This window comes from Pipra filicauda, unplaced genomic scaffold (assembly GCF_003945595.2).
Source record: "Pipra filicauda isolate LSUMZ 115617 unplaced genomic scaffold, ASM394559v2 scaffold269_size1075953_pilon, whole genome shotgun sequence".
Lineage (NCBI taxonomy): Eukaryota > Metazoa > Chordata > Aves > Passeriformes > Pipridae > Pipra > Pipra filicauda.
This window is the reverse complement of record NW_024104386.1, coordinates 711374-726071: the sequence shown is the minus strand read 5'-3', so window position 1 is coordinate 726071 and position 14698 is coordinate 711374. Positions and strand designations below refer to the sequence as shown.

The following is a 14698-nucleotide window of genomic DNA, read 5'->3' as shown; positions in this document are numbered from 1 at the left end:
CCGTTGCCATGGGAACCGCGTCAGGCCGGGATCGGGACCGGGACCGGCCGCGGGATCCGGAGCCGCATCCCCGGTCCCGGCGCTGCCCAGGAGGGAAGGGCGAGACACAGGAGGGCTCTCGCGGTGCCCTCGGGGCCGGGAAAGGCGGTTCGGGTAGGACGGGGGCGGGGTGGGGGGTGCTGAAAGAGGGGGTAGCCGGCCTGGGGCGAGGGGGCAGCGCGGCGCTGCCAGGTCCTGCCAGGTCCTGCCAGGTCCTACCAGGTCACAGGGCGAGGCGGGGCGCTCACAGTTACCATTGTAGGGTTACAATTGCGGTTTATAAACTAAACCAGGAGAAGTTCCGCCTCAAAACGAGGAGGAACTTTACGCGGAGGGTGGCAGAACGCTGGAACAGCTGCCCAGGGAGGGCGTGGAGTCTCTGGAGACATCCCAGTCCCACCTGGGCGCGTTCCTGTATCACCTGCTCCAGGTGACCCTGTTTTAGGAGGGGGTTGCACTGGATGATCTCCAGAGGTCCTTTCAAATCCCAGCTATTCCGGGATTCTGTGAGGAGAGGGAAATCTGCTTTCCGCACAGCAGATCCCTCTGTGCCAGGCTTGGAGCCGGTATCCAGGTAGGAAGGGTAAAGGTTGCTCCCAAACCATCAGATAAAGAAGAAACGGCCTCAAGGTGCACCAGGGGAGGTTTAGATTGGATATTAGGGAATATTTCTTCACCAAAAGAGGCTTTGGAATAGTCTGCCCAGGCAAGTGGTGGAATCACCATCCCTGGAAGTGTTCAAAAAACACGTGGAAATGTCACTTGGGGGCATGGTTTAGTGGTGAACTCAAGGATGGTGCTGGATTAATGGTTGGGCTCAATGATTTTAGGGGGCTTTTCCACCACAGTGTTGTGTGAAATAGCTGCACCTTGAGTACTCTGCATACTTCTGGCCTACAGGTAATTCATTAATTAATCAATTAATTAATAATGTAGTGCAAGTGGTTAAGAAATTTCTGAGAATAATTATAAAGATGATTTAAGGTCTAAAATAGCTACTGTGCTAAGAATTTTAGGATATTTTCAGAACAGAGACAACTACTGGTTGAAGATGTTGTTTATCTTTAATATCTCTAAAGTCAGTGGCTAAATCTATCAAATTTAGTGAGGTCTAATATAATTGTAAAGTTAAAAAAAAACCCCACCAAAACCCAAAAGGACACTGAAACCAGAAAGGCTGTCTAAATTTCATATGCAGTGTCCTTAAGTAAATGGACTCCTTATCTCCATAGGCTTTTTCCAGATCACAGCACCGACCTTAATCAATTAAAATCGATTTTCCAATCAATGTTTGTACAGTTCTTCGAGCCCCCATACCCAGAGCCCTGTGGGCTGTGCAGAGGCACTGGACTCTGTTCTTTGCACTTGTCAATCCTTAATGCACCTTCTCCAGTGGGTCTCAGCCCATAAGATACACACAAGCACAGGGGTGCATTTGGGCAATTAATCAGTGCATTAATTAGTCAGTGCAGGGTGTGCCTTTGGAAGTATTAAGGGATTGGTTTTCCCAGACCAAAGGTGCACAAGGGTTTTTTTGCTGGCAGCAAATGTCAAACAGAAGGAGAAGGGGCTGGAATACCTCAGAAAGCTTGTTGTGTTTAGTCATCCTAAGGAAAACTTTGAGGAGCAATATTATCACTTTAATGTTATCACTCAGTGCTTAGAAATTTGGGTGAAAGGTGTAAACCACAGTCTTGGTGGCTAGTGCCTAAAGGGAGCAAAAAACACACCCAAAAATGGGGGGATTTGCACCTTTCCTGAATATGGGAAGCCCTTTAGTCAGGTAGGGCTGGATGACCCCAAACAGTCCATGTTCCTTTTAGCCACGTTGCCACACTCGCTTGGATTTGGCCCCAACCTGCTCTTCTGTAAAAATACTTATTCAAACAGATCTGTTTAAGAATATTTTAAAGTACTGAATTTTGGAATGAAAAAGACCTGCCTGTTTAAAAGCCATTTAAGGAGAAAGGTACTTGAAGCAGGGCCGTGGGGCTGGAGAGGAGGAGGTGGTGGGAGACTCTGCAGAGGTCAGTGAGGAAAAGCTGCAAAGCAGCTGCCAGAAGAGGATGTTTTTCAAAGCAATGCTGATCTCTGCTCTCTGTCACTTTTTATTTCGTTGTGCTTTTAGTAAACAATGGAGTCAGACATAAAAGTGAACCAAGATTTTAAAAGCCAGTTTAAGGCTTATCAGAAGCAACAGCAGAGGCGGCTGCAAAATGTGATGGAGAGGAAGAAGGAAAAGCAGAACAGTCAGAAGGATAATGGCAACACAGGGGAGACTTTAGGAACCCCAGATGATCTAAACCTGTTTGAAGTAGGACAACTTGTAAATGAAGATGGCAGCAACAGGTAAAGGTGTAGCAGGACCATTCCTTCAGGAAGCCACAGAAGTATGTTTGGCTCATGATCTTATGAAACTCAGTATTATTAAGTTGACAGGGCACTTTCTGTCTTCACATCTTGGGCTTCTGAGAAGACTCTCCCTGTCCCTACCATGTTTACCCTCAGGGCATTGTGATTATTTATTGTCACTTATAATCAGTGTTTCACAAATGAAGGGTGCAAGGACAGAGGGGGTGAGGGTGACATGTGAGGGGCAGCCAGGTTCTATCTGACAAAATCCAGTCATTTGGGGTCGCTGACACCCTCTGCACTGTTGGTTAGTTCCTGCCTAACCTTTAAGCAAACAGGTTCCCTACATGAGGAATTTCCAAAGGTGGATGTAGGCAAAGCAGCAAATGGGAGTAAGCCAAAGGCCTGCTGTGCAGAAAAGTGTTCCCCAGGCTATCTTTGCAATATATCCTGATTTGGAGGATCACAAGATTCCCAGGACATTGGACATTCTGGTGTGGATCTCCCTCAATCTTGGGTGTTGGAGTTTTTTTGAGCTGAGTACATAATTCAATTTACTGAAGCAGAGATCTGAAAACCCTGCTCAGATCATTTCTCTTCCTCCCAGGATATCATCAGCCTTTCCTTCTGACTCTTTCACTAACTAGAACAGGTCTGAAGTTGGGCACATCCCAGAGATTCTGCACTGTTTACTATTCAGGGATTTGCTCTGTGTTAGTGGTGAAGCCAGCTGAAGAAATTCCTGCTTCTGCTCCATACTGAGCCAGCTGTTTGCTAGAAACTGGATTCACTTTCTGGGGCAATGGTACTTGTATCTCAAGTAATTTCAGTGACTTAATTTACAACTTTAGCCTCACAGACTGTTCTGTTGGCACCACAGTGGGGTGATGGGCTGTGGTAGAGGGGCAGGAAAGAAGAGCTGGAAGCTCTGCCAAAACCAGCAGCTCCTGGGTGGAAAACCACAGTTAGGAATATACCCCTGAGAGAGTTCCCTCTCCTAGAATCCAGCCTGGGGAAGGGCACCTCTCCCAAGGTTTATCCAGCCACTAACTAAGGTTTTTAGTTCCTAAGTGCTGATCTTCCCTCTGTGTTACCCTGCTTAGCTGGTTTCGGAAAGTTGCTTCCTTGAGCACCCAAGTGCTGCAGTAGAGCTGCTGTGAAGGTGGAGGGAACCCAGGATTGAACCACTGAACCTTTCAGGTGCTTCTGGGAATGTGTTGTTCGTGCTGCAAAGGAAATCTGAGTGGAAACAGGGAGCTGAGCTTCCAGAAATTAATGTTCTCACCATTGCATCATTGCCTTCTTCACACACTGGTCCCTCAGCAGGGCTGTCTGATTTGCCAAGTTGTGCTCCTGATCTGACTTCTACCAGCTGACCTCTTCCCTTCAACATTTTGTCCTGATACTCTTTAGAAGATTATGATGGAGATCTGATTTTTTTTAAAGATTTTTGGGAGACTGATTCCCACAGCTCAGATGTTTTTCTGGTGAAGGAAAGGGGTTTGGGTGCTCCCACAGCACACCCTGTGCAACGTGCATCCTCTGAGGTGCAGAGTACAGGAGAGTCCCAGCAGTTCTCTGCTATTTACAGGTCAGTAGTTTGAGCCTGAGTAATCCCAGAGTTATCATTTACCTCTGTTTCAGTGGCACTGGCTGTTAAAAGTCCCCATTTGACACAGCAGATTTATCTATATTGCCCTTTGCTTATGTACATCAGCATTTAGCAGAAGAGTGGTTATGAGTGTATCAAATCCAGACAGGATTTGCTTCTAGAAGGGATTCACCAGGATGTGCTTTGCAGTATTCCCATGAGAACACGTTAGAAACTCGTTCCAGAGGAGCAGGACTCCATATGGGCTGCAGTGGCAGTGATTTTGGCCTGTCAGTGTTGTTTATAGCAGCACTTGGAAAACATTCTCCCCTCAGAAGTCTCCCTCTCTCTGAGCCTTGGGAGTTCATTTTTCCTTCCTCCCATCCTACTCCCAAATCTTGTTTAAGGGAGCGTTTAGCTGACAGTTCTTCCCTTCTGATTTGTTCTCTCTGTAACTTTTCCCTCCCTGCTCTGTTTGGTGCTTTTAAGTGTGCTTAAGTGACACTCCCCATCACATGGAGAATCTGTAACAAGAGTTGGGAAAGACACAGTTTAACAAAAGTTAAATTACTTATTCAGGATAATTATTTTTTTTTGCCTAAACGGTGCACACAAGTTGGGAAATCACCTGAATTCCTGCTCACAAGCTTCACCTGCCTCTGTTTCCTTGAACTAAGTGAAAAGGGTCACCTTTTGCAGCCTGTTTTGGCTGATTTTCTGCAGCTGAGGCACTTGGGTGGAATCTGCTGCCCCCTCTGTAACATGTAGGGTCACTCTGGGACGGGGTGGGAAGTTTCTCAGAGGAGACTCCAGCTCAGTGTGCAGTTGGGATTTCTGTGCTTTTCCTCAAGACTTGGAAGCCAGCTCTGAGGAAGACATCCCTGATCAGGTGTGTTAAGAGCTTAGAACTTTCCTTTCATGTTAATCCCATAACTGTTAAAAATCCCTTTGTCCCCGTGTCTCTAATTGGATCTGAGTTCTGTTGCTCGCTTCTGTGAGCAGTACATGTGGGAATAACTTAGTTGTGCCATTTCTCAGCTCACACTGCTGCCTGCTTTCTTCTCCTTTGTAAACAGCTGCCTTTGATCTCCCTTTGATTTGAAGCTTTGAAACAGAAGTGCATTTCTTAATTACAGATTGTGAATCCTCTCCTGCACTGACTGTGCTGTTTATGGCAGTGCTTTAGGGGGTCATTTATTCCAACGAGTGCATTTGGAAGGTGCATTTGAAAGCTCTCGAGTCCAGTGGGTGCAAAAGGCTTGCTAAAACTTTGGAATAGAAAAGATTGAGGTGATTATAGAGATATCTTGCCTGGCTGTGGCTGTGTCTACACATACCTACTGTAACAACTGAGCTTTGTCCAAATCAAATCTCCAAACTATAGAGGTTCAGGGTTACACTGTAAATAATTAAAATCTAGGGGTCAATTCATGCAGCTGATTTAGGTGTCTGATGATACCTGAGATGCTGCAGAGCATTGGGGATTTCCACGTGGGAATCGTAGATTGGGCACAGGAGACCTGGAGCAGGTGGGGAGCCCAAATAGCACCTGTGTGGGGGTAACTGAATTGAGTCCCAAGTTTTCTCAAGAACCCTGTGTCAGGGAGATTTGATAATCCTGAATTCCCACAATGGAACTGAGCCCCTGAGGCCACAGCTCCTAGATTTTATATTTGGAGGACCCATCACGTAAGGGCAGCAAAGAGATTTAAAGTTATTAATTCTCTGGATGTCTTGGAGAGATGAACCCCTTTAATGTTACCAACTGTACTGAAGAATAGGAGAAGCAAGGCTGTTTCTTCCCATTCAGAGGCTTTTTTTGATATTCTGTGTTTCCAAATGAATTCTGAAAAGCACCATTAACAATACAAACTGATACCAGTCTGTGCTGGTGGGGTTCCAAGAGAATCAGGTGAGGACACAGGAAACTGGTCTTTTATGAATTGCTCTAAAACATTCATTATTAAAGAAAGGACCCCAGGAGCAGCTTTTGTAGTCGATGCTCTGTTGGATTCTGTTGGCTTTGTTAAGCATAGAAAATAAAGCCTGAATGTCCCACATGCTGAATGCCGAGCTGCCTGATTCCCTCTGAAGAACCAGGTGAGTGAGACTGAGATGACACTGTTTGTTAACCTCAAGAGGACTGAAAATGTACCTGTTCTGTGATGTTTTGCCCCAGACTACACAAGAAAGTGCAGAACTTTTTAAGAAGGAGCTAACTGAATAGATCAGATCATCAGCTTGTGTTCTTATGTAAATTTTAGGATATTCTGCTTAATTCAGTAAACTCACTCCTGATAAGCTCAGCTCATCTGTCATACAGTCAGTTCATTACTTTATTTTTGGAAGTATTTGAAGCACATCACAGTGAGATTTGCCATTATGGCTTCTTTTTTCCCAGGTTTCTCGAGGCTGGGAACGAGCAGCTGCAGGATCAGCTTCGAGAGGTCCGAGATGAGAACTGCAGATTGTACAAACTGGTGACAGAGAAAGATTTTGAAATAAAACAACTCCAGAAAAAAGTCCAGGAGGACAGGTTGGCTTTGGCGGGTAAACACAGTAACTTCGTATTCTCACCACCTTTGTTGGATGCTGATGGCAGCAAAACGTCCCTTAAAAGAAATATGGTGCTTTTTTAGGGTACACAGTGATCTCTGTTCCCCACAGATCTGAAAATTTGTTGTTATTGGCTCAAAAAGGTGATGTTTTGTAGAAATCATATTTCAGAAAACTTTCTGTTGATGTCAAAGAGCTGCGTCGCAGCTTCCTCTGCTGCATAGAGTTAAATTCCCTATTCAGGGTCCTTTTTTTTGCCTGAACAGGGCACATGTACAGTTCAAAATCGAGCTTATAAGTGGCTTGAGTGTCCTTGGAAAACTGAACTGTGCAGGCTGCACCTCCTCCACTGGGTGCCACTGTTGGTCAGGACAGTAGTGATGACCAGGCTGCTTGAGAAGGGGGAAACCAGCAGCAAACAGAGCTTCACAACATTAAATTACATCTTAATTCTTAAAAACTCCCTGTAGTTGGTCCGTAGAAGAGATGATAAGCTATTCCTGGTCAGGACCAGGAGCCAGATGTGCTGTTGCAGCTTCTCTGGCTGACTAATGCCAACCTTATTTACATTGTGGCAAGAGGCTCCCCCACGTTGCTTGGGAATGAAAAGCTTTGGTTAAGTGTGTGCAATGAATTTGGAGACCATCACAATGAAGCCCCAGCCTGGCTTTGGTAAGTTTACTACTCACTGTGGTCCTTAAAGGCCATTATTTGCCATGAAAACTGAGGTAAAAGTAGCTCCTAGATGAGAGGGGGAACACAAATCACATGAAGGAGTAAGAACAGTGGAAATGCTTTTAAAAAGAATAAGTTGCTTTTAAATGCTTTTTTAAAAGCATTTCAAATGCTTTTAAAAAACTAAATTCATGCTCTCTACAAAGTTTTTAGTAGTGATATTCTGTTCTCAGCAATATTCTGTGTAGCCCCTTTAATGTCTCTGTAGTTACATGGGACTCAGAATTCACTAAAGAGTGATCTGTCCTCCTTCATCTCACCCCATTTCTTGGATGTAATCTTCCCAGATGTCAGCAGAAAAGTCATTTCTTCAGAGCACTGAAGGAGGATGAAGGAGTTAAAAGGAATGGCAGCAGCCAGGTTCAGCCCTCACACGCCCCACCAAGGATTTGCCATTGCAGGCTCACATTCATTGCTGAGCTGGAGGTTCCTGTGGACATTGTTTGCAATTATATCGATTTTGCACTTGCACAAGAGCTTTCCTTCACCTGTGTGATGTGAAAGCCAAGTGGCACTAAACAGCCAGTGCTGGGGTTTGCTTTATTTGTGACACTGATCCCAAAGCCTCTGTGAGGAGGGAGAGAATGACCTGTGTGTTTAAGAGAGCAATTAAGGGAATAATACAGTCAGGCTCCAGGGATAATCACAGGGGACATATAAATAGGCACAATGGAATTTCCTGGACATTCTCCAGGACCCAGCTGTAATATTGTGCCTGACCTTTGGGGACAGATGTCTAGAAAATGTTCACACCTCTGTTTCAGCAACTCCTCCTGTAATAAACAACCAGGCAAAGGAGAGCGTTGTCTTCTTCTGTGATATTCCAAAAAATCCTGTTCATGACTGCCCTTCCCAGCAGTGAGCAGAAAACACCTCCACCCTTTCTAGGGGGTGATGTTGCTACAGCCACTGCTGTGGCCTTGGGACACTGTGGCTGTTGCTGAAGTGTGAAATGTGGCTTTGCTGGCCCTGGTGTGATGCTGAATGAAAGGCCCAAGCATTCCAGCTGGAATCACTGATGTCTCTTCCCTCTCTTGTGCCTGGCACAGCTCTGGGAGGAATGGATTGGACAATAAAAGTACATTGTGCGCCGGGCAGAGAACAAAAGCATCATCTATTCTGAATCTTGCCTGTAAGACGTGACCTCTGCTTTTATGTGTCCTTTTCAGGGACTTCTGGGTTAGCTGGAGATGTTGCAGCCACTAAAATAGTGGAATTGGCCAAAAAGAACCGTGAGATAACTGCTGAGGCTGAGAGTGAAAGAGCCAAAGTGAAGCAGCTGAATCACAAAGTCAAGGAGCTGGAGAGAGAAGTGAGGCGTTTTTCTTGTTCTCTTTTTGCATCCTAAAACATAGAAATCCAGTGTTTGGGATAGAAAATGGGTTTGACTCGTGTTCACATGTTGAATTTGCTCTTATATCCGTGTTTACTTTGGGTTCTGCCCATTTCTGTCCATGATAGGAGAGAGAGGGGTGTGCCCTCAGCTGTTTGCTCCTCTGAAGGAGGGGCTAGGAAGGGATATCCCTAAATTATAATGACCCAAAGATTTGTTAAACAGCAATTAGAAATGTTCATTTGTATTTGAAGCACAGAGGTTTTTCTGATTATTTTTTTGTGTGTGAGGAGTAGCAAATTTCACCCCAGTATGTCTTAGATTCCCACCTCATTAATACCAGTCAGGAATTTGTACTCTATTCTTCTAAGCTTCATTCATCCACATAAATAAAGCTGTTTTCTGGCACAAGTATTTATAGAACTGAGACATCAACAAACTAGATCATGTAAGACAGCAAATCTTCGCTCAGGCAGATTGATTTCTCTGGTTTACTATGATTTTTTTATATGTGCCAACCTTTCACAGGAATAATTTTACTCAAGTGACTGCTGAAATGAAAATTGGATGCCTTGATGTCAATCTTTACTTTGTCCTTTACTTTGTCCTCTTCCTTACACAATATTGGTGATTTTTTTTTATAATTTTCAATGTTTTTTTATGAACTTTGCTTTCTTAGAAGACATCAGTTACATGGATCAATTATGTTTATCATGCTGACAGATGCATTTTGATTCCATCTTTCACAATCACTTATTATCATAAGTCATGCATCTATCTGAATTTTACCCCAGTTACCTGAGAGATCAAGAAGTCATAGATTAAATTAAATTTTGGAGAACTCCTGCATAAATCCAGAGTGTTCTGGTCAGAGGGGTCTTGTCAAACAGTTGGCAGGTTGGCAGAGAAGCATCCAGGTGTATGTTGGGACCTACAAAATCCCACAAGGAGTGGAGCAAGTCATGAATAATTTAAAGGAAAACCAACTTGGTTCTAATGCACTACTGCAGGGGTGTGATGACCATTATTCAAACAGAAATTTAAAATATTCTCAGACATAGAATATATATAATATATATAAAATAATCTCAGATTTTGACCCAAAAAGAAAGGACCACAGACATTTCAGGAAAGGGATTATAACTCAAAGAAAAAAAAGAAAATTTTCAAGAAACAATAATTATTTGTCAAAGCAGAGATGGACATTTTATATATGAACAAATCTGTCCCCAGACACCAGGAAAATCCAAATAAAAACTAAATACAATAACGTGCCTCGTGTGAGGAGAACCACAATGTGAACCCTACAGAAACTGTGCCCTGGTCCATGGTTTGTATTTTCCCCACCTAATTTGGGGTGTCTCTCCTCTAAATTAACGGTGACTGGCTGAGTTTGTGGGTTTTGTTCAGTAGAACTATATGAAAATATAAAAGATGGGTAAAATTAAAGCAATATTGGACAGTGGGAGGTATTTATAAAAAATGTTGAGTGATAGATAGAAAACACTGTTATTTTACGTATTTGTAGCTCTTTGCTTGCATGAAAACTGAGTGTTTTAACATGATTATGTTCCCCCAAACAGAATGGAAGGTGTGGCCACTGAGCAATCACTTGGCAAGGGGTTTTGCATGTAAGCAAAGACTGCAGAGGGATGTTTGCAGAAAACTTCCATAGAATTTGGGCCAAAAGCTGCCAAATCCAGTTGAAATTCCTCATTCTCAGTCCATCGACTACAAGAGTTTATGAGCTGGATAGAAAGGGTGGCCCTAACTCATAAGAAGGGGTGATTTTAGAGCTCTGTGTTTCCCCGGATGCCGCTTTAATGAAAAAGCTGTTCTTTTATTCAGGCAAATAATTGAGATTTTTCCACCCACCTCAAAGAATGAAGTCCCAACCCTTTTAAAGCAACACTTCCTGGCCTTTCCAGCTCCAAATTCCTGCGCTCCCATCCAGTAAGAAGTCTTTGCAACCTCAGCACAGGGCTTGATTCAGGGCAGGAGGGCCTGTATGTCTGCCTTCCTTTGCTGTGATGAGCAATAGGGGACATATTCTTTATTCTTCATGGGCTAAAAAATGCTACCTTAGAGCTATCAGCTAAAGAAAAAGAGCCTTAACACCATTAAATCTCAGCTGTAGGGCATCAAGTAGTCATTTCTCCTTTTATATTCCTCTGGTGAGTAGAATATGTGCTTTTTATGAAATATCCTGGGCTGGGCAGGATTTACATTTATGTGTATAAACACTAATTTTTTGTACCTATGGCGATAAAATGCCCCAGGAATCTCTATACTTGAAATCTGATCCCATCTCACCAAGTCAGAGACATTTGTTGAAGTTATTCCACAATAAAATAACCCATGACTCTTTGGGAAGCATTCCAGGGAAAAAATATTCTTTCCTACTGACTGTGTTTAAAAACAAGGGAAAATTAATTATTTTTTACAGAGTTAATAAACATCCATATTTTAATTTTTTACTAATTAACACACCATACAGGGATTCTCTTCACTGCATCCATTGTACAATAACAATGTTTGGGTTTTTTTCCAGCTACAGGCAGCTGTAGAAAAAATACATTCCCTTGGTGGTGGTGGAATCAAGGAATCAACTCTGAAGATGCTGGAAGAAAAGTTGGTATGAATTGTAACTGAAGAGAGGAAATCAGAAGCTGATACTCAGTGCAGTCCTTTCCTTAGGACAAGGATGTGTCCCTGTCACCAGTTTTGTGACCATGTTCGGTTTATACTTCCCGAATACCCCAAAAATCAGGGAGGAAATGGGTCTGGAAGGACAGATTCTGTGATCCTGATAAATGTGTGGTTCTTAATCACTTCAGTTTTCCCCTGAGGATTCTGTTCTTACCGAGTACATTCTTCTCTTCACAGGCTGAAAGTCCAGAGGTGAAAGCACTGCAAGAAAAATTAAACACAGCCAACTTTAAAGCCATGGAATATCGGAACCAGCTCCAATCCTCCAGACAGGAACTGAAGATGACCCAAAAGGTACCATTTCAGGATGCATTTAAATTATCATTTAATTCTGTGTTTGGTTTTAATATAGGTTTCAGTCCCATGGAAATCAACGGGATTAAAAACTGCTGGAAATAAAGCACGTGTTTAAATAGTTTGCTGGAGTGACATCCAGAATAACCTTTCCCTCTTTGATTCAGGATGGATTTAAGTGTTTCTATGTGCTCTGTTTCCCCTGGTTTCCTTAGTTTGTGTAAGAGACCTGCAATGCAGATCAGAGTAGAGAGTATGGTCCTAAAAATAGAACTCTGCTGACCTTTTTATAAATAATTTAAATGCTCTCCATACTAAGTTTAGCTGTGTCAGAATTGTGCAAGGGAATTTGGCTCAATTCCTGATGGCAAGGGTGTGTATTTAGACAAATTTAGGCAAATAAATGCCCTATTTAATTATGGTTAAATATTCATTATATAAAAAATAACGGCATCTATTGAAAACTGTTAGTAATGCTTGTGTTTACTGCTAGAGAGAGCCCCAACACTTCTATTCAAGCCTCACTGTTGGTGTTAATCCCCTTTTTCCACAGCTCTTGGCAAATGAAATTGGGGAAGATGTGAATATTCAAAGTCTCTTGGCCAATTCTGGCAGCTGGCGTGGACGGGCCCAGCAGATCCTCGTTCTCCAAAACAAGGTGAGTGAAGACTCTGGGTGGTGCCACCTCAGCTGGAAGCTGGAATTCTCTTTCTAAGTATTGATATCACCTCAATTTAAGGTAAAGGTACTGTTAATTCTTCATTAATTCTTAAAATCTATAGTAATTACTCTATTGCAACCATGCAAGGTTGGGTATTTAACTGGGAATCTTTCACATCTGTGTGAAATGAGTGAGTTGAGTGACCCTGGAGAGCTGTGGCAGCTGAGTTAAAATCCCAGGGTGCTTTGAAGGTGCCTCCCTCCACTGAGAACAGAAGGAGCCCTGTCAGTGTCTGTGCTCTGACTTAGACACCTTTGTTCAGTGCCTAAAGTCAGATGGGAAGAATTGAGGCCAGATAAGATTTTTCAAGTTGTTCCTTAGGGAGCTTCAGTAAAATCTTTAACTCCTGAATCTTCTGAAGGGTTGAAATGTCAGCTGGAGACAAGGAGGCAGCTTTGTCTGCATCTAAATAAAACTTCTCTCAGGCAATTTGATACATAATTTTCCTACTTTTCTGCTATTTAATTATATGCCATCAAACTGTGATTTCTGCACTCTGATTGACCGGGGTTGTTAACCTCTGCTTTCCCTTGATCAAATCACATTTTCTTCTGTTATACCCCCTGCCTGGGGTTCATCTGAAGACTGTACATACTGTTCTCTGCTCTAAAGCAGAGACTTCTTTTTGAGACAGTCTCCTCGGGCCCCTTTTGTAGTCAGTGGGGATCTTGTAAATACAGTCACTGGATCAAAAGTGAGGCAGGTCCATCTTATCTTGGATCACACCTCCAGAACAGGCAGAGGAACTGAGCTGTGGCAGTACCCAATTCCTTCTGCTGACTATAAAAGGAGTCTGCAGTGAGTAGGTGACAAGCAGGGTCTGAGTTCACTTGCCTACACACATTTCAGATGCTCTGGAGTGTCTGCCTGGCCTCCACATGTGGCTCCAAAAAGCCACAGATCTCCCACGTGTCCCGAGTCAACCAGAGGTCTGGTGTCATATCTCCTTCCTGCACAGATGCCCTAAAATCTGCATGTTTTATTAGCAGCTAAATTTAAATTTGAAAGACCAGACACTGCTCTGTGGTAGTTAATAATATCAGGAATTAATATGAGGATACACTCTGAGCTGCCTTTGGTTGTGTCCCTTTGGTGCTGGACCCCTGTGCTCCTGACAGACGCCTGGATGAGTCGCCATTATTGTCCCCTAGGTTCGAGAGCTGGAGAGTAAGCTGGGTCAAAACAAGACCAGAAGATCAGTGATGGACATTGATGAGGAATTCCTGGCCCTTGAGGATCCAAGGAAGTTGTCAGCCCAGGAGAAGCACTTGCTGAAGCTTCGCAACTTGGAGAAAGAAAAGAAAGAAGCTTTGGAGGTAAAAACCTGTGAACCAACAGAGTCCTGTTTGGGCGTGTGCTGTGTAATAATTTGCCTTACAGGGTGTGTTACACCCTACCCAGAGACCATCTCAACTTGATCTGCTGGAGGAAGTTCTGCCACACTCCACAGACAAGCCCTGCTAGAGCTACATCCAAATTCCAGAGTGTCCTTCTGGCCCTTGGTCAGGTGTACATTCTTCTTGCAGTGTTAGAAACAAACATCACATGGCACCTGTAGGATGGACAGGGAATCAGACCCAGCCAGAGTGGATTTAGGAGGGACAGGTCCTGGCTGACCAACCTGATCTCCTTTTATGACCAGTTGACCCTCCTGTTGGATGAGGGGAAGGCTGTGGATGTGTCTACCTGCACTTCAGCAAAGCCTTGGATACTCCCATGGCACACTCCTGGAAAAGCTGCAGTCCACAGCTTGGACAGGGGCACTCTCTGCTGGGTTAGGAACTGGCTGATGGCCAGTTCTTAACTGGTGGGAAATGGTGCTGCATCCAGTTGGGATCTGGTCACTAGTGGTGTCCCCAGGGATCACTGCTGGACCCAGTCCTGTTTACTGATGATCTGGATGAGGGGATTGAGTCCACCATCAGCAAATTTGCAGATGACACCAAGCTGAGGGGGAGTTTCCATCTGCTGGAGGGCAGGAGAGCTCTGCAGAGGGACCTGGACAGGCTGGATAAATGGGCTGACTCCAGTGGTCTGATGTTTAACAAGGCCAAGTGCCGGGTCCTGCACTTTGGCCACAACAACCCCCGGCAGCACCACAGAGTGGCTGGAGAGCGATCAGGAGGAGAGGGACCTGGGGTTTCTAATCAACAGGAAGCTGAACATGGGCTCAGGTGTGCCCAGGTGGCCAAGAAGGCCAGTGGATCCTGGCCTGGATCAGGAAGAGTGTGGCAGCAGGAGCAGGGCAGTCTGGGCCCCTCAGTTCAGGAAGGACATGGAGGGGCTGGAGCAGGTGCAGAGAAGAGCAACAAGGCTGGGGAAGGGACTGGAGCACAAGTGCTGTGAGGAGAGGCTGAGGGAGCTGGGC

General features: G+C 44.2%; 1 protein-coding gene across 3 annotated transcripts in view; it reads left to right on the top strand.

The window, feature by feature from the left end:
- Positions 1-64: 64 nt before the first annotated feature.
- CCDC13 (coiled-coil domain containing 13) overlaps positions 65-14698 on the top strand; it is a 29135-nt gene continuing 14501 nt past the window's right edge. For 2 of the 3 annotated variants that reach the window (XM_039382415.1, XM_039382413.1), the window contains exons 1-8: positions 65-153; positions 2168-2388; positions 6384-6532; positions 8443-8585; positions 11158-11241; positions 11493-11609; positions 12163-12267; positions 13482-13646. In XM_039382415.1, the coding sequence (XP_039238349.1) occupies positions 2174-2388; positions 6384-6532; positions 8443-8585; positions 11158-11241; positions 11493-11609; positions 12163-12267; positions 13482-13646 (978 nt within the window). In that variant the 5' untranslated portion in view covers positions 65-153; positions 2168-2173. Of the gene's footprint in view, positions 154-291; positions 614-2167; positions 2389-6383; positions 6533-8442; positions 8586-11157; positions 11242-11492; positions 11610-12162; positions 12268-13481; positions 13647-14698 lie in introns of those variants that run through there. The other variant, XM_039382414.1, reaches the window with a different exon arrangement.